General features: G+C 44.1%; 1 protein-coding gene across 1 annotated transcript in view; it reads left to right on the top strand.

The window, feature by feature from the left end:
- Positions 1 to 7,557: 7,557 nt before the first annotated feature.
- MINDY4B (MINDY family member 4B) overlaps positions 7,558 to 22,474 on the top strand; it is a 32,208-nt gene continuing 17,291 nt past the window's right edge. The window contains exons 1-7 of the mRNA XM_045200077.2: positions 7,558 to 7,670; positions 7,898 to 7,925; positions 9,554 to 9,724; positions 16,687 to 16,806; positions 17,524 to 17,615; positions 19,734 to 19,899; positions 20,479 to 20,544. Of these exons, the coding sequence (XP_045056012.2) occupies positions 7,558 to 7,670; positions 7,898 to 7,925; positions 9,554 to 9,724; positions 16,687 to 16,806; positions 17,524 to 17,615; positions 19,734 to 19,899; positions 20,479 to 20,544 (756 nt within the window). The remainder of the gene's footprint in view (positions 7,671 to 7,897; positions 7,926 to 9,553; positions 9,725 to 16,686; positions 16,807 to 17,523; positions 17,616 to 19,733; positions 19,900 to 20,478; positions 20,545 to 22,474) is intronic.

Here is a 22,474-nt window from a genome sequence, read left to right as displayed (position 1 = left end):
CTTTGACTCCATGTCTTGGTAGTGTGGCCTAATGCAGTAGGTGTCCTGTAGGGTCCCAGTGGCACAGACTCCCCTACCACCCAAGCTCAGTACTCAAGGTGTACCCTTCGTGTGGACTGAGTACACCTTCCTCTTGTAGTTGAGCCTTGGTTGCTATTGGCAGATCAATGGGAGGGATTTACCCAGGCCTGTCAACTGCAAGTGTTGGCTGTGACCACTTACCACCAACCTCCACCTTCCATGGAGGATCATTTATGCAGGGGCAGGGTGGTGGTGCTCCTATGTGGTCTATAGCTCTCCACTGGGTGCACAGGCCCTTGGGTTTCCCAGGTGCACAGGCCAAGGTCAGCCCCCACCTTTGTTTTGCCTGGGGCCACCCCACCAGAGCTATAAAGCAATCTGAGACTGCTGCTACCTGTGGTGGGCTTAGAGATTCCCAGGTGAAGCCAAGCTGTGAATCTAGGCTGTCTGCTGCTTGTGCTGGGCCTGAGGCTCACTGAGGCCAACTATCGCTTGTTTGATAGGACATAGAAAGTTGTGAAGCATGAGCCAAGACCAGCCATTCATATGGAAAAGCAGCTTGGGCAGGGTGGAGTCTCTGGGGATCTCAAGGTGGGTCAAACAGTGTTAGCCAGGTTGATGGACTCTCAGATATGGCACCAGATTTCTGATACTGTGGAGGAGAGTTTAGGAAAGGGACAATGGCCTCTGCTCTCCTTGATGCCAGACACTTCAGTTTCTTCCAGTATACCACTGGTGCTTTTCAAGCTGCTGCCCCAGTGCTGGAACTCAGAGGGAGTGATTCTGACTTGGTCAGTCCATGTGTTGGTTCTTTTTTTTTTTTTTAAATTTTATTTATTTGTCTTTAGAGTGAGGGGAAGGGAGAGAGAAAGAGAGGGAAAGAAACATCAATGCATGAGAGATACATCAATCAGCTGCCTCTTGCACTCCCCCAACCTGGGACCTAGCTTACAACCCAGGCATGTCCCCTGACTGGGTATTGAACCAGTGACCTTTCAGTTCACAGGCCTGCACTCAATCCATTGAGCCACACCAGTCAGGGCTGTGTGTGTGTTCTTTATGAGGAACTGCTTGGGGTTCCAGAAGTTTCTTCCACTGACTTAATCCCCACTGGTCTTTGCTGCCAGAATTTGTGGGGACTTATCTTCCTGACACTGGAACCCTGGGCTGCAGGGCCTGGTGTGGCACTGGGACTCCTCATTCCCAAGATATCCCTCCTGAATTTTAACTCACCACACATGGGTGAGGGACCAGCTTGTTCCTTGTCTGCACCCTCCTACCAGTCTGGATGGACGTGGTTTCTTTAATTCCTTAGTTGTCAGATTTCCATTCAGCTTGATTTCTGACAGTTCTGAGTGATGGCTGTTCTATATTTTAGTTGTAATTTTAATGTGGTTGTGTGAAGAGGCGAGCCATGTCTGCCTACGCCTCCATCTTGAACAGAAGTCTAGAAAGGATTTTTTTAATGCCCTTTATGTTTACAATAAAAATACTAAATCTAGTCCTGGACAGTGTGGCTCAGTTGGTTGAGGGTTCAATTCTTGGTCATGAACACTCTAGTCATAATAAATCCAAAGAGCCTCTTTGCTTTGACCTGTTAGCATTCTCAGGATTTTACAAAACTCATAATCAGAAATGTTTATAGAGAAAATGACCTCCTGCTGAAGGGTTGCAATTTTAGCATTCAACCAAAACAGAGTACACAAGAGCACTAACTGTAAGCAGCTTGTTTTTGATAACACCATTGTATTACTCAGTGTTCTCCATAGAAACAGATCCAATAAAATAGGAGAGAGAGAGAGAAAGAGAGAGAGAGAGAGAGAGAGAATTTATTTTAAGAAATTGGCTCACATGATTGTGGGGCTGGCAATTCTGAAATGTACAGGACAGGCTGGCTGGCAGCCTGGAGACCCAGGGAAGAGAAGTGGCTGCAGTTGAAGTCTGAAGGCAGACTTCCTTCTTCCTTCAGAGACCTCAGTCTTTTCTCTAAGGCCTTCAACTAATTGGATGAATATGCCCCACATTATGCAAATAATCCTTTCATTCAAATTACTATTTAAATGTTAAAACATGTGAAAAATACATTCACAGCAACACCTAGACTGGTGTTTGACCAAAAACTGGGTACCATAGCCTAGCAAGTTGACACATAAAATTAACTATCACAACCACCAATATTCTTTTTTTTTAAGATTGTATTTTTATTTATTTCGAGAGAGGGAGGAAAAGAAGGAGAAAGAAAGGGAGAGAAACATCAATGAACAGCAGAAACATCAATCGGTTGCCCCTTGCACACGCCCAACCAAGGACATGGCCCACCACCCAGGCATGTGCCCTGACCAGGAATTGAATCGGAGACCTTTTTTTTTTTAAGTATATTTTATTGATTATGCTATTACAGTTGTCCCATTTTGTTTTCTCCCCTTTATCCCCCTCCTCCCTGCACCTCACCCTCACCCTCCAGCATTCCCCTCCCCACAGTTCATGTCCATGGATTGTACATATAAGTTATTTGGCTTTTCCATTTCCTATACTATTCTTAACCTCCCCCTGTCTATTTTGTGCTTATCTATTCTGCTTCTTATTACCTGTACCTTTTCCCCCTATTTACCCCCTCCCCCTTCCAGCTGATAATGCTCCGTGTGATCTCCATTTCTGTGATTCTGTTCCTATTCTAGTTGCTTGCTTAGTTTTTGTGTTGTTATTTTAGATTCATTTGTTGATAGTTGTGAGTTTGTTGTCATTTTACTGTTCATAGTTTTTGATCTTCTATTTCTTAGATAAGTCCTTTTAACATTTCATATAATAAGGGCTTGGTGGTGATGAACTCCTTTAACTTGACCTTATCTGGGAAGCACTTTATCTTCCCTTTCAATCTAAATAATAGCTTTGCTGGATAGACTAATCTTGGATGCAGGTCCTTGCCTTTCATGACTTGGAATACTTCTTTCCAGCCCCTTCTTGCCTATAAGGTTTCTTTTGAAAATCAGCTGATAGCCTTATGGGAACTCCTTTGTAGGTAACTGTCTCCTTTTCTCTTGGTTTTTTGAAGATTCTCTCCTTATCTTTAAACTTGGGTAACTTAATTATGATATGTCTTGGTGTGTTCCTCCTTGGGTCCAACTTCTTTGGAACTCTCTGGGCTTTCTGGACTTCTTAGAAGTCTATTTCCTTCACCAGATTGGAGAAGTTTTCCTTTATTATTTATTCAAATAAGTTTTCAATTTCTTGCTCTTCCTCTTCTCCTTCCAGCATTCCCATGATTCAGATGTTGAAGTGCTTAAAGTTGTCCCTGAGGTTCCTAAGCCTCTCCTCATTTTTTTTTTTTTTTTGGCCTTCTTATTTCTTCATTCTGTTCAGATGGGATGCTTATTTGTTCCTTTTGTTCCAAATCATTGATTTGAGTCCTGGTTGCCTTCCCTTCACTATTGGTTCCCTATATATTTTCCTTTATTTCACTTTGTGTAGCCTTCATTTCTTCCTTAATTTTGTGACTAAGCTCAATCAATTCTGTGAGCATCCTGATTACCAGTGGTTTGAACACTGCATCAGACAGGTTATCTATCTCCTCATTGCTTAGTTCTCTTTCTGGAGTTTTGATCTGTTATTTCATTTGGGCCATATTTCTTTGTCTCAGTGCACCTGTTACATGTAAGGGACAGAGCCTTAGGTATTTGCTAGGGCAGGCAACCCTCTTTGCTGCATTGTGCACTGTACATGAGGGAGGGATCAGAGAGGGTGCAATGCCACTCACTCAGCTCTTGTCCCACTTTCTGTCACTTCCCTCACTTCCCACAAGGGGATTGTGCCCTTTCAGGTGCTGATTCACAGGTGGGTAGGTTTGTATACAGTTTTGGACCCCGTGGGTCTCTCCAACAAACTCTCCTGTGAGACTGGGAGTTTCTCCTGCCACCACAAGCCCCACAGATTTTTTTCAGCCTGGGGTTTTGAGTCTTTAGTTTCCCATGCTAAAACCCTGGGTTTCATGATCTGTCTAGCTCCCCCACTGTTCCCCTGGGCTTCTCTGTGTGCAGTTGTGGGATTGCCCACCGAGTCCTCCAGCCGCCATCTTACGACAAGTCCTCTCCACCTGGCTGCCTGTCTCTGCCCCTCCTACCATCTGGATGAATATTTCTTTAACTCCTTGGTTGTTGGGCTTCCATGCAAATGTTTTTCTGAAAGTTCTGGTTGTTCTTTGTTTTTGTATTTGTTGTTAACCTTCTTTTGGTTGTGCGAGGAGGTGAAGCATTTCTGCCTATGCCTCCATCTTGGCTGGAATCTCTGATGATTTCCTGAACTGGAAACCTTTCAGTTTGCGGGAGTTTGCAGGACCATGCCTAAACCTGAGCCACACCAGCCAGGGCAATATTCCTTCTTTAAAAGATATATTTTATTGATTATGCTATTACAGTTGCTCCAATTTTCCCCCTTTTCCTTCCTTCACCCAGTAACTCCCATGCTTTCTGGTAATACCCCCCTTTTTTTCATGTCCATGGTTCATGCACATAAATTCTTTGGCTACTCCATTTCCTATACTGTTCTTTTTTTAAAACTTTATTTACATATTTTATTATTTATTTATTTATTATCGTTGTTCAAGTACAGTTGTCTCCACTTACGCCACCACCCTCCCCCGCCCCACCCACCCCTACCTCCCACCCTAAATCCTACCCACCTTTGGCTTTGTCCATGGGTCCTTTATACTTGTTCTTTGATGACTCTTCCCTTTCTTCCCCCATTTTCCCCTTTTCCCCTTCCCTCTGGTTACTGCCAGTTTGTTCTTTATTTCAACGTCTCTCGTTATATTTTGCTTTCTTGTTTGTTATGTTGATTAGATTCCACTAATAGGTGAGATCATATGGTATTTGTCTTTCACCACCTGGCTTATTTTACTCAGCATAATGCTTTCCAGTTACATCCATGCTGTTGGGAAGGGTAGGAGCTCCTTCTTTCTGCAGCATAGTATTCCATTGTGTAAATTTCCTACTATTCTTAACATCCCCCTGCCTATTCTGTACCTACCAGTTTGTACTTCTAAATCCCTGCACTTCCCCCCCCCCCATTCTTCTTCCTTCTCCCAGCTGGTAACCACCCAAATGAGCTCCATATCTATGATTCTGTGTCCATTCGGCTTGTTTGCTTAGTTTGTTTTTAGATTCAATTGTTGATAGTTGTGAATGTATTGGCATTTTAAAGTTCATAGTTCTGATCTTCTTCTTTTTCTTAGATAAATCCCTTTAACATTTCATATAATAAGGGTTTGGTGATGATGAACTCCTTTAACTTAACCTTGTCTGGGAAGCACTTTATCTGCCCTTCAGTTATAAATGATAGCTTTGCTGGATAGAGTAACGTAGGTTGTAGGTCCTTGCTTTTCATAACTTTGAATACTTCTTGCCAAAGTTTCTTTTCAGAAATCAGCTGACAGTCTTATGTGAACTCCTTTGTAGATAACTATCTGCTTATCTCTTACTGCTGTTAAGATTCTCTCTTCATCTTTAACCTTTGACATTTTAACTGGGATATGTCTTGGCGTAGGCCTCTTTGCATACGTCTTATTTGGGATTCTCTGTGCTTCCTGGACTCATATGCCTATTTCCTTCACCAAATTAGGGAAATTTTCTTTCATTATTTTTTCAAATAAGTTTTCAATTCCTTCCTCTTTCTCTTCTTTCTCCAGCACTCCTACAATTTGAATGTTGGTACATTTGAAGTTGTCCCAGAGGCTCTTTCCCCTATCCTCACTTTTTTGGATTCTTTTTTCCTCTTGCTGTTCTGATTGTTTTTTTCTCCCTTGTGTTCCAAATCATTGATTTGATTCTTGACTTCATCCATTCCCCTGTTGATTTCCTGTAAATTTTTCTTTATTTCACTTAGTGTAACCTTCATTTCTGCCTGGGTCTTTTTTAATGCTGTTGAAGTACCCAGTGAGTTCCTTGAGTATCCTAATAACCAGTGGTTTGAACTCTGCATCTGATAGGTTGCTTATCTCCATTTTGTTTAGTTCTTTTTCTAGAGTTTTGTTCTGTTCTTTCATTTGGGTCATATCTCTTTGTCTCTTGATTTTGGCAGCCTCCCTGTGTTTGTTTCTATGTATTAGGTAGAGATGCTTTGACTCCCTGTCTTATTAGTGTGGCCTATTGTAGAAAAGTACACCTGTAAGTTGGATGAGGCAGAGCCTTAGGTAATCACCATGGTGGGGCAATCTGTGTGAACTAGGTTGATAGTCTCAGATATGGTGTCTCCACTTTGTGGCTCTGTGTAGGGGTGGGCTCTGAAAAGAGACAATGGCTGCCATCTGGCCTGTGAAGTTTGTTCTGGGGGGAAGCTGTCCCCCTGGCACTTGCCCTGATGCCAGACATCTCCCTGATGTCATGGATTCCCTTCCAGCTACTGCCCCAGTGCTGGAGCCTAGAGGGAGTGAGTCTGCATAGTCCTAGGTCTGCTCTGCACCCTTTAAGAGGAGATGCCTGAGAACCCTGCAGTTTCTTCAGCTACCCCACCCCCCACTGGTTTTTACAGTCAGAAATTATGGGTTTTATCTCCTGGCACTGGAACCCTGGGCTGGGCTGGATGGTCTGGTGGGAGTCTGGGATCCCTTGCTCCTAAGATATCCCTCCCATTTTTTTATCCATCTCATGTAGGCGTGGGACTGTACATTTTGCATATCCACATTTCCGTATCTCTGTGTCTCTGCCCCTCCTACCCATCTGAATGATGTGACTTCTTTAATTCCTTGGTTGTTGGATTTCCACACCACTCAATTTTCTGATGATTCTGGGTGATAGTTATTTTGTAGTCTAGTTGAAATTTTTGCTGTGTTTCTGAGAGTAGGCAAGCCATGTTTACCTATGCCTCCATCTTGACCAGAAGTCCAGGGCAATATTCTTTATTACCCAAGTTATTACAGCTATAGTTCATTCAGCCAATTTGTCTCTCCCTGAAACAAATCAAGCCAGTTCTTCATCAAACTGTGTGCAAGATTTCTGTGTACTAAAAACTATATGAAATATCTGTTGGCCTGTGTTTTCCTTGGACTACATATTACTCAACAGTAGTTGATAGAGTTGTATTCTGTTTTTTTTTTTTTTATATCAACCAGATGGCTTTTACCCCCTTGGCTATATATTTTCTGTTGACAAACACTTCCTAGAGACACCACAGCATTAGGTGCTATCACCTTCCACCAGCATGTGTCTCTCATCAATTAAAGTATCCCAGTTGCTTTGATACAGATAAGTAATTGCAATCCTTTTGTTTATAAATCTATGCCTTGTATTAAACATTCATAGCATCTATACAGTGAACAAAAATACACAAAGTATTCCACCTCTAATGAAAGTTTAATCATGATCTGATAGCAGGGGCTTACAGGGAGCCCAGGGCAGCAACTGCGTGGCATGATCTCCTTGCTGGTCAAAAGTAGGGGAAGCACTCTTCACCTGGCCATCTGTGCCAGCCACCGCTTCTCTACCACCAGATCTCTCTCTCATCTTGACAACTTCCTTCTTCCAATTATTTACATCATACAATTAAATGGCTATGGAGAGCTCAGACCAGGAACAAATCTCCCAAGAGCTGGATTTGGAGGAGATAACTAGGAAAATTTCTCTTCTTGACAAATGGAGGGAAATCTTTAGTTATCACAGGTAAGATATTCTCATTTTCTTATTTTTCTAGAACCAGAGGGATTTTAAGTGTTTAAGTAATCAGCTTTTTTGCTTGCTACATGAGAAGTCTCCATTATAGATTTACATTAAAAACACTGCAGTTTGATTTTCAGAAAAAGACTTCCCTAGCAAGGCTGGGATTGAGGTTTGCGGATATGATGGTTGAATAGAGTGAGTAATTTTCTTGTTTCCTTTTTCATTTTTAGATTGGGAACCAATAATACAACTTCTCAGGTAATTACTTTTCTCAAAGACAATGCATTTTCCTCTAGTTATTTCTTCAAACAACCATATTAACAGCAAAATTTGCACTTATTCTACACATAAAATGTCATTCAGGCACCTGGCATTTAACATGTGGAAACACAAAACTAGAAAGCCTGTTGAAGATCTTTTCTTGTGCTTTCTTTTATCTTAAAAATCTTTTCCTACTTTTCATCATTAAGAGCACCATATGGTTATTATTTTAGAAAAAGTAATATTAGAATCTAGAGTTCCTACACTTGTGAAATAATGCTATATTCTGACAACAAAGTGCTTCAGTGTCCCTGAAGAAAAATAGTTTTGAAAATACTTATCTTTATTCAGCTTCTGAGAAATCATTTTCCTTTACCATTTTCAAAGGAGAGAAAGATGACTGTATGCAGGTGTTGAAAAGGCATTTTAAAATCTGTTATACAATATAAGGTGAAAAATGTTTGTAACTCATGTCACCTGAAAAGGTTAGAAGGTAATAGACTGTATTTCAGATTCTTATCCAATCATTGAACAAACATAGCACAAAATATTCAGGTGGTTTTCAGTATTGTATGATATGACCAAACAATTGAATTATTAATATTTTAACCATAACACTAAAGCATCTTGTCCCAGTAACCTGTGATCAAAAGCCATATTTGTGCTACTCTTTTAACATTGTCTAAATTAGAATCAGGGAGACAGTGATTCTAGTTTAGTCCTGGAAGTACTAAATGGAGATAGCTACCATTTGAGGGAATAGAATGCTCAAATGATACAACAATCTTTAAATAAATAAATAAATGCCAAGTTATGCCTCAGGTGGGGGAAACCCCCTGGCGCAAAGGGAAAGATTTTCCATGTGATTTACAAAAATGTATCTTATCACATCAGCAGTCTGTGACTTGGATGCTGTGTTTCGGAGATGAGAAAGCATCTTCACCTCTAGAAAGCCAGAAACACTGAAAAGGCAGCTTCCTTCATGCTTCAGCTACCAATAGGGCAGATCTGTTTCATGACATCAGTGTAGAAGTGCAGGAAATTGGAAGACGAGCTGATGCTAACTTACATTTAAATGCCATAAAATCAGTCAAGGAAAATAAAAATAGATGTTCTTCTTTAAAGGTGGGGGATGAATTTTTTTAAAGAAGCAAACTATACTCACTTATTGGGGAATGGGAATCTGAGAGAATTAAAAGAACATAACCTGACTTCATTTATTGTCCAGTTAATGACATAATGAAAAATACCTCATAGAGACCAAAAACATTCAGTCATTGTTTATAAAATGCTGTCCTCTCAAAACAAGACACAGTGACATTTATATTCTCCTCTAAGCATAATTTCAAGTGAAGGTCTTGACAGCATTAATTATGTTTGCATAATTAATAAAAATCAAGAGGTTACATTTAACCTCTTCAAGTCACCTAAAACTTAGGAGAAACACTTTTGACACAGACACTGGGATTTTTCTGCCTCTTTTATTGCCACTTATCACAATTTTTAGACATCTTGAAAAGGGAGACAACATTTTCTGAAAAAAAATATTTCAGAGAGAAAGAAAGAAAAGGGAGGGAGGTTGTCACAGCTTTGCGTCCTTTGTTTTCGGTGATGGCATTTTACAGAATCACGAAGGCAACCATGCGTCTGCTGATGAAAGTGAAGATGGGTCAGGAATACCTCTGCCCAAAGGACAAGGACACCTGACATCAAGTAGCCTTTGTTCTCTGCCCAACCCCTCCTCTATCGTCTCTTCAAAATCAGGCGGCGTTCCTATCTCCCTAGCAATGGCTATGGTGAGTATAGCTTGTCAATTAAGCATGAAATGAAACATAATCTTCCCCAAACAACAGGGCTGGATAATCTTATCTGCTGTCATGTGAGAGTATTATTGAAGATAAGAATACAGCTGGTTGTTATTGGTAAAAGGAGAATATAATTAAAATGACTTATTTATAGTATTTTTCAAGGACACCAGTGACGTTATGATTTTCTCCTCTCAAACTCCGAGTCTCTCTTTATTCACTTCCTCAATCTGACAGTTAAATTTGAGGGAGTAGGAGAGTTCAAGTTAAATAATTCACTTTATAAGGTAGGGTAGGTCAGCCAGTGAGTACTACAAATTCATAAGACAACGTTGATGGCTGAGACAGGACTCGGTCCCAGTGTGGGCAGGAGGGAGGGAGGTGGGAGACCTGTGCCAGACCCAGTCTTGGGGCAAGAGCTAATCTCAGGAAAGAAAAGTTTTCTGGGGCTGCCAACTGATACACAGATCTGAAACAAACCCAACATTTGAGGATCCAAGTGGATCTGGAAGCTTCTGGTCCTAAGGACCATTTGCTCAATTCAAAATTTTGCCAGGGATGGGTGAAGTGCTTAGACGGAGACCCAGCTAGGAAGCAAAAGTAGCAGCATGTCATTGGATCAAACAGGCCAGGGCTGGATGCAAAGCCTTGGCAAACATCCCAAGGATCAGCCAGCATGGTCAAAGAGGAATGCTGGGAACTGGGGAAGCTTAGACAGGGGTGGAACCAGAAAAACAGCTCCTGTGAGAGATCCCTCCAATTGCACAGCCCTCCAATGTAGCCCTCACATTCACCTCATCCCCCAACTTCACACTACATTCTAGAGCCTCAGGCACAGACCTCTCCCTGGGGGCCCTAAGTTCAAGAGGAAGAAGCAGCACTTCCTTCGTGAGCACAGACTGCCCTCCACCTGGGCATGGGTGCAGAAACCTCCCCGGTCGGCCTGGTCATCTGAGCAAAGACCAGCAATGCTTGCCCTGTCAGGCCCACCTTGTGCTTACAGCTCCACGATCCTTGCGCCACACACATGGCCCCTGCTGAGGGGGTTCGGGGGCCTGGAACCCCTTCTGGGGAAACTACAGTCTCCATCTGCTTTCTGATTGGAGGCCGAGCTGGCCTGGACTGCAATATTTCCAACTCTCAATATAGCTTTTCTTTAAGTTCCCCAGATGAAACAGCATCAGCTATAGGGACTCCAGCCCCCCAATTGTACTTTTTCATGCGTAATCTCACAGGCATCACAGAGCAGCTCTCCACTGTCACATTTGCTCTTCCTTGTCAAAAATCTTTCCACCTCAATTCACCTTCCTTCTTCTGCTCAAATGCCAGATGTCACAGGAGGATAAGTCAGCAGGGCTCTCAGAAGACACTGCTCTTTGCTCATTGGTCTCACTGCCCTGGGTGGTGCCTTAACCTGTGTCTTAGATACCTCATGAATCCTCTCCTTGAGGGTAGTGAAGACAGGTGATGCATCACCCTGGTCGTGCCCAGCCTCAGTGGTCAGGCTACCACACTGTGCCAGAAGACAAAAGTTAGAGCAACTGCCTGTATTTTACTGGACAAGATAAAGTTTTTAATGAAATTTCTAATAAAAATGTGTGTGTATCTGGAAATAGTCTACTCTCTATGTGAATAAGAGAGATATGATTCTATACTGGCATTTGCCTGCATATGCATTCAGAAATTCCAGAAGACTTCATAATGTGTGACCGTGGGGGGAAGAATAGGGACAAGAGGCATGGGTGGGAGGGAGTCTTCTCAGCTGCCTTTTTGTACTCTGGATTTTGAACCATGTGAAAGTACGATCTATTTTTAAAAACACACATACAAATTTTAAAAATAGAAAAAAGCATTCACAGATGCTTCCAGTGTCTTCTTGTCTCTCTGTATGTCTCTCTCTGTATTTCAGAGACAGGAGAATCTGGGTCTGAATTCTCTCACTTCTCTATAGACACAAATGTGATGCAATTGAAGACCCCCCCCCCCCAATGACTTTTCCAAGGTAATTCTCTACCTTTGGAAAAGGCAGGGAGACAAAAAAAATTGGACTACTATAGCCTGAAATGGAATTGATAGAGTACTAAGGAAGTCCCAGAAGTAGAGATAATTGATTTTTCTTTAAAAAAATTGGACTTATTCCCATTATGTGGGCCAAATGATAGTGTGTCCTTTAAATAGTGGTAGCATTGATTAAACACACCCTGAGACTTGACGAGCCTTGGGATTCTGGATGCATGTGTGCCAGGCGGCAGTTTGGAAGCTTGACCAATTCTAATCGACATTTCGGCAGTCAATGCAGCTGCCTGGCCAATTATCAGAGCTACTGACTCCTAATACCCACTTACAAATGCATTTTGTTGTCATTCTGCTGTTTTCTTTCCACCTTCTGTTTGAAGTAGGGATGCGTGGGATTTCCTGACATTGGCACACACTGTTTGCTGGGAATCTGCTGAGAAAGTAGGTGTGGGTGAAGCATGCTATATACCCTTGCTTTCCCTGGCTCTCCTGTTTCTCACCTTTTTGTTGCCCTAGTTCCAATATCACAGCCTTCTTCGTCTCTCCAGCCTAACATTTTATGGTGTGTGTGCTGCAGTGAACTCTGGTCAAGATTGCTGGCCCAAGTGAGACTGAGGATGAGGGCAGCACCTGCCTCCGGGCTCTCCCACCAGACTCACTCCACTGCCTGTCTTCCCCCCAGTGGCAATTTTTCATCCTCCTCCACAATCAGGCTCTTCTCCAGGACCCCGCCCATAACACACTCCTGTAGCTTCTTTTATCATCAGCCAATAATCAAGCCCCTGGTGCATTTGCACCACCACCCAGCAGGATCATACTAAAAATGTCATACCGGGAGAGCAAATATTTGGGGGGAGACCCAGATGAAGCTGTATAGAAGATTAACAGGCAATCAGGTGACTTTTGGGGGTGCAGGAAGCAGAGCCTGGTGCCCCCAGCATAAGGTCTGGCCAATATGGGCCTCAGGAAGTATTTACTTAATTCGTTAATTCACTGCTCTGGACAATCCTCTAGAGAGACCCCTGAGTGTGGGGTGGTGGGTATCATTCCTGTGCCACTTCAGATGCACTCTCTACCCTTCCCTCCCTTCTCCAACCTGCTCCCTGCCCAGGAGATTGACTGTAGGGACTCTATCAACAGTGCTGCCTCCTCCTCTTGCTTCCTGTTGAGTTTGACCAAAGAGAGCTGTGGAGGGAGACTGGAGAGGGGAAGAGAAAGAAGTCAGGTTGCGCATAGCTGGCTGGATCCTCCACCTCCCGCTGCCCCCACTCCCTTCCCCCCACCCCCCGATTCAGTCCTCTCCTCAGCACTCTCCTTCCCTGTTCAGGTAACCACGCTTGCCCCCTACTCTTTAGGTCTAGGGGAGATAACCACTTCTGAGTGTTGCTGGCCCTGGGACCCTGCATTAGCTATAGTGGTTTTCCCCATAGGTAGCCCACATCTTTGTAAGTAGTTCCTGTATTAAACTTTCCTCAAGTTAATTATTCTGAGTTGAGAGTCCTGCTGGGACCCTGACTGGTACAAGTTGAAAGGCTTGCATTTGGGTCCTGGCACTGCCACTTACTAAGTATGTGACCTTGGGCATTCCACTTAACTACACTGGACCTCGAGTCCTTTAACTATTAAATGAAAGGGGTGAATTAGATTTTTAAATTTTTTTTGTAAGTGCTTATTGAGAGCTACTCTGTACCAGGCACTACTCAGATGCTGACAGATCCATGATGAACAGTCAAGCCAAGAGCCTAGTACTGTATTTGATGGGCTAGAAGAGAAATGTCTTCTCAGGACTCATTAATTCTGAAATCTCTGATTCCTTGATGGTCCAGTAATTTTTAAGGCAAGAAAAGCTTGGGGATAGAGCTTCAAAGAGAATGATTCTACTTCGTGTTGGTGGAGGGGGTGGGGTAGAAGAAGATGGACCAGGCTAGGTTGTCACAGGGAAACTCTAAGCCCAGGGACAAGGGACAAGCAGCAGGGGTAAGTAAATTAAGCCTGTTGGGAAGAATGATCCAGGACCTCTGCCTTTATGTGTGTATGTTAATGTGTGTGCATCATCATTATTACCATCATCACTGCAACCTGGAGAGAGGTATTCATTACAAATCCGAGAAAAGAAACAGAGTGAAAAGAGAAAAACTATAAACTGTACTTGATTGTATTAAATAACAATGATCGTTACAGTCATTTGTTAGGACTGTTTACCATTTGGGTCTAGTTACTAGGCAGCACAACATACGTAGATCACTGAATATGCATCAGGTTAGTCTTGTTGTAAATTACATTTGATATGAAAGTAAGTGGGTGAGACGAATCATCTTTGTTGTCATGCGAACCAGTGGGGTTTGGCCTGAGAAACTGCAGCCCCCTCTGTCCTCGGCCGCCCCCAGGTGCATCTAGACGGTGACACGCTTTGAGGTGGAGGTGGCAGCTGGCAACAGAAACAAGAAAAGGGGTGGTTCGGCTTGCAGAATTTTTCTAACTGAATATGTATTCTAAGCCTTCTCAGTCTCAAGAGTCTTAATCTTTCACATTCGTACACTGCTTCTCCTCCCTGATTCCAGCCAGTCTCTGGGCTTTTTCCATCTGTTTTAGAACTTTCTTCCTACAGCACAAGATGTTCCAGAGCAGACAGGCTGTGTTTGCACAAAGGTAATAACACTCCAGATTTGCTCAGCTTCTGGGTCCCAAAGTCCTTTCCCATACATCTTCTCTTTCAAGGATAGCCACGATGTGGGCCTAGCAGGGGTTCTTCCCATTTGGGGATAAGCAAACAAAGTCTTACAGAGGTTGGGCACTTGGTCCAAGTTCCCATGGTCAGCATGGAGCATAACTGGGCTTCTCCGCACTGGTCAGCTACGTAGTCTTGATGTCAGGGGAGCACTTTCTGTGATTTCAGTCCTCTGCTGGGGAAATCTTGGGTTGGTGGCCCTCTTTGGCTGTGATACACACTGAGTCTATGTCTTCTAAGAGCAGCCCCTGTACCCGTCTGCTTCCTCTCCTTGGTTTGCTGTTGCCCTGAAACACAGATGGGTCATTTTTCCTTAAGTGCAGCTCAGTGTGGGCCCTTGCTCACAATGAAATGCACCCACCTCTAGTTCTCTGAAGAGACAATCTTTTCTTGTGAGGGCAGGAGCAGAGATGGACAGGAAAGAAACTCCAGCCATGGACCAGACCATGCTCTGACAAGGGGAAGACCATTCCAAATGCCTGCTTCTCCTACATCTGTCCCTCTTAGAGACATGGGGGCCAGCTCCCTCCACAGCTGGGCTCCAGGTTCTTTGTCCAAGGCTCTGGATGCCAGCATCAGCTCCAAAGTACTTTCCAGTCTCAGTTTTCATTAACTTCCTGCCCTGAGGCTGTAAAACACATGTGTTCCAGTCCCACCGAACTACTCCCACTCCTTGACACCCTAAATATCGGTGTGTGTTTGCAGACCTTTCTCTCTGTCTGACCTCCCCTCGCTACAGGCAGTAGGCCCCCTGTGGCCTGTCCCAGACGGTGGGATGGGTGCCTCTGCTGAAGCATGGGGTGCGTCGTGAAGCACCATATTCAATAACCTGAGTTATTTCATCTCCTGGGGGAAATCAGCCCCTGCTCCACTCTGGCAGGCCAGGGCAGCATATGTTCACTCCTCTTCAACACTTCTTACCTCCTTTTTTAACTAACACGAGTGCGAGCTCTGATTGAGCTCTCACAGGCAACAGCTTCTAGCCATCATTCAACAACACTGTTTTATTTCCACTATATTTTTTATCATGAATGGCGAGTGATTTTGATTTTCATTTAAGGAGGTAATACAGAGTATCCTTTTTAAGTTACAACTTTATAAGTTATAAAGAATGGCCCAAACTAATGAAGGAGATTAATTAAATATGACTCGCACACAGAAGTGACAGCAGTCATAGGCTGGCACGTGCAGGGGTAAAGCTGGGCAGGCAAAGCAGCAGGGTGAGAATGGCACAAATCCCAGCTCTTTGTCAATCGGCTGGGTGACCTTTGGCAAACACTTCTCTGTAAAAAGGGGATCATAATGTACCTACCTCTAAGAATTATATTAATATTGTGAATGTAAAGCACTTAGCTCAGTGCCTGGTGCATAGATAATGCTCGATAAATGCTAGATGTCATTTGCCAGCCTAGTAGAAAGGCTACCTCTTCCATGAAGCCTTCCTGGTTACCTCCGTCAGCATTTCTCTCTCTTTCCTTTGTTCTTTCACGGTACTTTGCACTTGATTGCCCTTGACTTACGGAACTTCACACTCTCTGTCTTGTACATAGTTGTGTGGTATTACACTTTTTACGTGTCTGTATCCCACACAGGACCTCACACATGCTATTAATACACCTCTGATTATGAATGGATTCCCTTTTTTGCATGTGTTTGGTTTACAAAGGCGTGTTCCCCCCCGCCCCCCCAGGAAGCTTTAAAAGATGGTTTCCAATCTTAACATACTATAGAGCATCCTGGAAAACCTTAAAGATTCTGGGGCAAGAGAACAGAAGATACTTGTTTAATATCATTTAAACCACTATGGCACTCAGGCTGCAAACACGGAGTCCCATCTCTTCCTTTTTTTGTGGAGCAGACACAGGGACCGAGCCACAGCCTGGCGTGTACTACAGGGGTGTGAAGGACAGATAGCTAGCAATGAAAGGGGAGACAGACACAAGGGACACAAATCAAACAGGGACAATGAGGAATGCGGTTGACACACTGAGACTTTTAGACAAAATACCCTAAGTGAACCTGACGTAAGTCTTTTGCATAGGATTTTACAATTAAAATAGAGAAAATGAGTAATATGTAAGCCTGGAAGTAAGAAGGGGACAGGCCCATCTCCATGATTTCACAGTTTAACTTAAGATAGAACGATGAAGAATGTGTCTCAGAAGAATTATCTTCATTTGAATGAACCATTTCTCTCCTCTCTTCTCAGAGGCTACGGCAGAGCCTCTTTGGAAATACAGTCCACGCCTTCAGCTGTGACTGGGAAGAGGCCTGTTTCAGGTTCCACGATCCTTTTTCTGACCTGGCTTTTGCTTTGAAAGTGGGAAAGGTAAGAGCAGCTGACAGTTTTTAAAAGCCCCAATTCCATGTTCCTTATCCAGGTTTCCTTTCGTTCTCATCCATATGAATGCATGCTTTCATTGCAATCACCTGTAGAAACATACTGAGAATTTAAAATTTAACCCTAAATGATAACAGACTGTTTAAAATTTACTGTCTGGGTTATAACAAAGACTCCTTTTTCTCCTCCCTCCCATCTTCTAAATTCTAGCTTTTCTGGCTCTTTTCTCCAAGTCCTAAGCATCCCTGAGGACAAGAGGCAGGAGGAGATCAAGCAACTTCTTTCTGGCTTTTTTAAAACCTCAATAATTCATGTCATTGATCCGTAGTCACACAGAATTTCAAGAGCGAGTCGTCTATTTCCTTACCTCCTACAAATCTAAAAGCTCGATATAAAGCAGGGGCATTGTGGTGGCAGGTGGAGGAGGACACATACCCCAGGTACCAGTCTACGGGGCTCCACTAGAGGCTGGTCACTGCAGGCTCTAGCCTGCTGGGAGCCCATGGGGAGGGATGGCACAGTGCGGCACAACGTCCCTTGCTAAGCCTAGTAGATGCTATATACCAGGAAGGGAAAATGCTGCACAGAAAAACAGATCATGACATCCATCTTCAAGAGTTTCCTTTTGTTCTGCAAGCGCTGAGAGGCTCTGTTACGATTGTGAAGCCCTGTTCCCAGCCTCACTATTCCTCTTCGCCTTCCCAGGGAGGAGCCCGAAGCATTCAGATGGCTGTGCAAGGCTCCATCATCAAATACTTGTTGTTTACAAGGAAAGGGAAAGACTGTAACTTCCACAGGTAAGAGGCCCCTGAGAAGTACTTGGAAAACTACTCATTTCCTGAAAATCTTTATATGCTAAATAATAGCAGAGAACCCCCTGAGCCCCCTCAGGAAGGGCACTTGCTCCTAAGACAGAGATGGGGCTGATTCTCCCAGAGGGGCTGTGTTTCATAAGCAAGGAGGGTTTTCCTGGAGTCACTCTCAAAGTTCAGTGGCAGAATACTGCTGACAGCTTTTATGCTCTACTGCAGACCACCCTGTCAGGTAGAATGAAGCACCAGGTCTCAGGTGGCCTTACTTGACAATATTTGATGAGAAGCTTCAACCTAGCAATTCCAGGAAGGAACAAAAGGGCAATGAAAAACCTGATAAATGAAGGATTAATCCTCCTATTTAACCAGGCTATCAAAATACAGTGTTTGGTCATTGCTTATTTTAAAAATCCATTCAAATTACTTTATTCTTAGAAGTTAACAAGCCCCTATCATTTGCAAAGCTCTATGCTTCATATTATAGAAACCATAAATAAGTAAAAGGTATCTATCTGCTCTTAAGCAAGATAAGTTATCGCTAGAAACTGGAACTAAATGTACAATGTATTTATTCTAAGATGGTGCATTGCTAGGTTCCTGAGAAGCAGAGCTAAAGCTGGGAAACCTTTATACAAAGAGCGTCTGAAGGAGTGCCCCCAGGAGAAACCTGTGAGAGAGTGCGGGAAGAGCCCGACATAAAAGGAGAAGCTGTGGAAGAATATGGTTTCTGGGGCACCTCTGGGGTGTCGCTGCCCCATCTTCAGCTAAGGGAGCCCTGACTACAGGCCATCCTGCAGGAGGGGGCACACCTCCTAGTCACTTCTGGGCCAGGGGGCTCCAGTTCTTCCGAGAAAGTTGAAAGCAGGAGCCAGTAGCAGCAGTACCAGAAGCAGCTGTCTAAAATAAAAGGGATCCCAGGGAATCTAGAAGAACACACACAATGTTCGCTGCACAACCGTAAAGCATGTAACACTGTCCTGGCATATGGCGACTACTAAACACATAGTAATGAGTAATTGCTTTGATACACCAGCTCCATGAAGCCTTCCTGAACCTTCCCAGTCACAAGTTCCCTCTCCTTCTATACTCTCATAGCACTTGAGTGTTTTGGAGTGTGAGATTCCTTGTTACTTGTTTCCCATTGCCACAGAACTAGATGGATTCTGTAAATTATCACTGAACTCATTAATAAAACTCTATCATATGTTTCTTCCTGAGGACAACAGTTGTCAAGGTAAAATGCTGAGGAAGCAGGCAGAGTAAAGGTCTACCACATAAAGATGGGCTCCCATTTCCTGGGAGCCTGGGATTACTACTCAGGGGAGAGTAACGGGTAAGTCTAGGGAGTCAGGAGCCAGACTGCCACATTCAAATCACTGCTTACCACCTTAACAATGAATGACCAGGGCAAATCATTCAACCTCTCTGTCTCACTTCCCACACCTCTAAGGTGGGAGTAGCAATAGTATCCACCCATCAGGTTGTTGTGAGGATCCAATGAGGAGCTATGTGTGAAGTGCTCAGAACAATGCTGGCCACAGTGAGTGCCCACTGAGTGTGAGCTCCAGGTTAGCAAGGACAACCTGGAGAGGGGCCTCCAGGGATGCGCGGGATGTGATCCGGCAGAAAAGAGAGACATGGCGGGCAGAGTCAAGGCAGACAAGTGCCTGGCAAATGTGGGAAATATGTTCAGGGGACTGGTCCATCTGGAGCAGAGGGTTTACAAGATAGAAGTCTGGGAGATAAAACAGGGAGAATTGTTCGGGGCTGTGCTCGGAAAGGCCCGTGTCATTGGGTTAAAGAGCGAGGATCCATCCCTGCTGGAGTTCAGGGAAGAGGACAGTGGTGGGACTCGGTGGGGGCGATAGTGCACAGGGTGGGACTGGCTGAGGTTACCAGGAGAAACAGCAGGTGCTGTGAGGACACCAGTTCCAGTTGCAGCAGAGAGGACAAGGCCCTCCAGGACATTCTTTCAGTGTAGGTTGATGAAGGAACCAAACAGACCCACCCTGTATTCAGAAGAGTTCACAGAAGTGGCGGCCCCAGCACTCGCCTAGGTGACAGTCCACTCCAAGGTTTTCCCACCCCACCTCCTTCCTGTAGTTTATGTGCAATAAGCAAGCAGGAGCAAAAGCAAGCCCTGGCTGTGGCCCTCGCTGGTATCCTGTGGGCTGCAGGAGAAGCTCAGAAGGCCACCCTCTGTCTTGTCACTGAGGACACTTACGTCACCTCGACTCCTGACTACTCTTCAGACAATTTCACTGAGCGGGTGAGTGCGCTCCTGCCTGTCCTCCTGTCCTGCCAGAGAAAGGGCCGATGAAGCCTGAGTGGGTGCTAGACTCACCATGGAAATGGAGGCGGAGCCCCATGGATGCTCCTGTAAGTGTCTGATGTGGCCAAAGGCATTGTCCGAAGAGATAAGTACATAAAAGGTCCAAGGGTTGTAAGAGATCCAAGCAGCCAAAATACAGAATCTGGCTACAGGTTTCTCCTTCCAGAATTCACCATGGTCAAGAATGTCCCGTACCTGAAATCATCATGAATGGCATTTCCATGTCCACTGTCTTAAACATAGCCAAATTCTACCTATTAGGAAAAAAAAATCTGTTTATGGTTTTATTGCTCAAGATATTGTATTGATTTAAAACTGAGGGAGGTAAAAGTGAGGCCAGTAGCCACCCGATTTACCTTGTGTGTTTTACATGGCCTTGTGTAGGATGATATGTCAGTTTTTAGCAATGTGATTTTGCAATGAAACAAAAATCTCCCTTGAGGTAATAACACTGGCACCTTATAGATGTGACTTTCATCTTCCTTTTCATTTTTAACTTCTATTCCTGATTTATAGCTCCAGCTGTTTGAAGTTTTAGACAAAGAAGCCACTGAGAAATTCATCTATGATCATTTACAATGTGTAAGTGTTTAAGCATTGAGATAATTCTTTTATGTTGAACTGATCTTACAGGAATCTTCTTTCTTTTACAAAGTATATTTTTAATGATGCTTGTTAAGGAACCCAGATCATCTTGAGGGCTAAGGAAGGGCAGAACGAGAGAAAGGAAGCCTGCCTCTCCCTCCTTGCAACCTGGAAAGAGGCAGATCATACATAGGCCACTCAAAAATGCTTCTTTCTCCTCGGCTAATCAAACTTAGAAAGCAATACTATAGAGGGCATATGCCAAGATTTTTTGTGTGTGGGAAGAGAAAATGTTAAAGCAGTCTACCTCACCTAATGAATAAAACACAGAAGTGGTAGCCAGCTACGGCTCCAGGCTGAACTGCCAAACTGACCACTCACACTGACTCCAACAAGACCACTTTGGTCTGAAAAAGGTGGCCCGGTTTCACCTGTTTTATCAGCACCTTCCACACAATGTTTCACCAGGGTAGGGAGGGGACAAAGTAAAGGACAGTAGTGGTTAAAATTGGAAGGGTTTTTTTGTTTGTTTGTTTAAGATTCCTCTGCAGAGTAGGGAATAAAGGTTGACTTTCTCAAGAATCAGGGCTCTACAGTATGAATGCAGGAGACAATAAAATGAGCAAGGTAGCCATGAAGCCATACAACTTTGGACTGTACAGAAGGGGGAACTGTGACCCATGAAGCTCACTGCTCCATTCCTTTCAAAGGCCCTGGAGGTGGAATACTTTGGCATGAGTTCTCAGCCACGCTAACTACACAGGATCGTGGTTAAACTGTTTCCACTGGGCCTGCCTCTCCCACCATCTCACAGGTCTGCACTGCGGGCAGAAGAATGGCCCCCCACAGATGTCCATACCCTGGCCCTCAGACCTGTGAATGTTCCATTACATGGCAAAGAGGAATTAAAGTTGCTAATCAGCTGACTTTAAAATAGGGAAAACAGCCTGGGTTACCCAGGTGGGCCCAACGTAATCACAGGATCCTTAAATGTGGGGAAGGAAGGCAAAAGAAAGGGGCAGAGGGATGTGCTATGAGAAGAGTGTCACCACTGTGGCTGGCTTTGAAGACAAAAGGTGGGGGCCACGAAACAAGGACTGTGGAGAGGGCCACTGGAAGGTGGAAAGGGCAGGAACAGATTCTCCCCCAGAGCCTCCAGAAGGAATGCAGCCCTGCGGACATCTTCATTTTCCCCCAGCGAGACCCACGTCAGACTTCTGACCTCTAGAACTGAGATTTGTATTATTTAAGCGACTAAACTTGTTATAGCAGCAATATGAAACAATAAACACTGTGTGATAGGTTTTTAATACCTGATAGGAAATGTTAAGCTGGAAGCCTGCTTAGAAACTCCTTCTTGTGGGCCACAGATATTTAATGGGGTTACACAGACAGAGAAGACCCGTGTAAGAAATAAATGATCCTTGCAGCTGGAAGAGGCAAACCCTTCCCGCTCTGTCTTCCATCTCTTCAACTCAGTCCTGGGAGAGTCTGATTCAATAGGAAGGAACCCCTCCTCCTTCCGCCCACTTGCAAGGGATTCTTCGTTGCTGAGAATCAGAAGATCAGAGCTGAAGCTACTCGTGGGCTTTCCCCATGAAAGATGAAGAGTGGAGCTGGGATACACAATAAAAGCTCTAAGCAGAAGCAGACTGCCCAGCACAGGTGGGCTTCACACAAGAGCTGCCTGTGTCCAGCCAACCCAAGCTGCCCATTCCCATAGCCACTCTGTGGAAGAGCAGGCACCACTTCCTGAGCAAGGTGCAAACCATGACCAGGGGCTGCTTGTTGTGATCAGCCCCCATTCAGACCTTTCCACCAAATGCCATTCACTATCAAAATGCACCTGTGTACACAGATCTCAAGCTGGATGGCTCAGGGCTACATGCGTGCAGTAGGTCTATAGTTACAGGCTGAATTGCATCCC

Source organism: Desmodus rotundus, chromosome 2 (assembly GCF_022682495.2).
Source record: "Desmodus rotundus isolate HL8 chromosome 2, HLdesRot8A.1, whole genome shotgun sequence".
Taxonomy (NCBI): Eukaryota; Metazoa; Chordata; class Mammalia; order Chiroptera; family Phyllostomidae; genus Desmodus; species Desmodus rotundus.
This window is presented reverse-complemented; position numbering and strand designations above follow the sequence as displayed.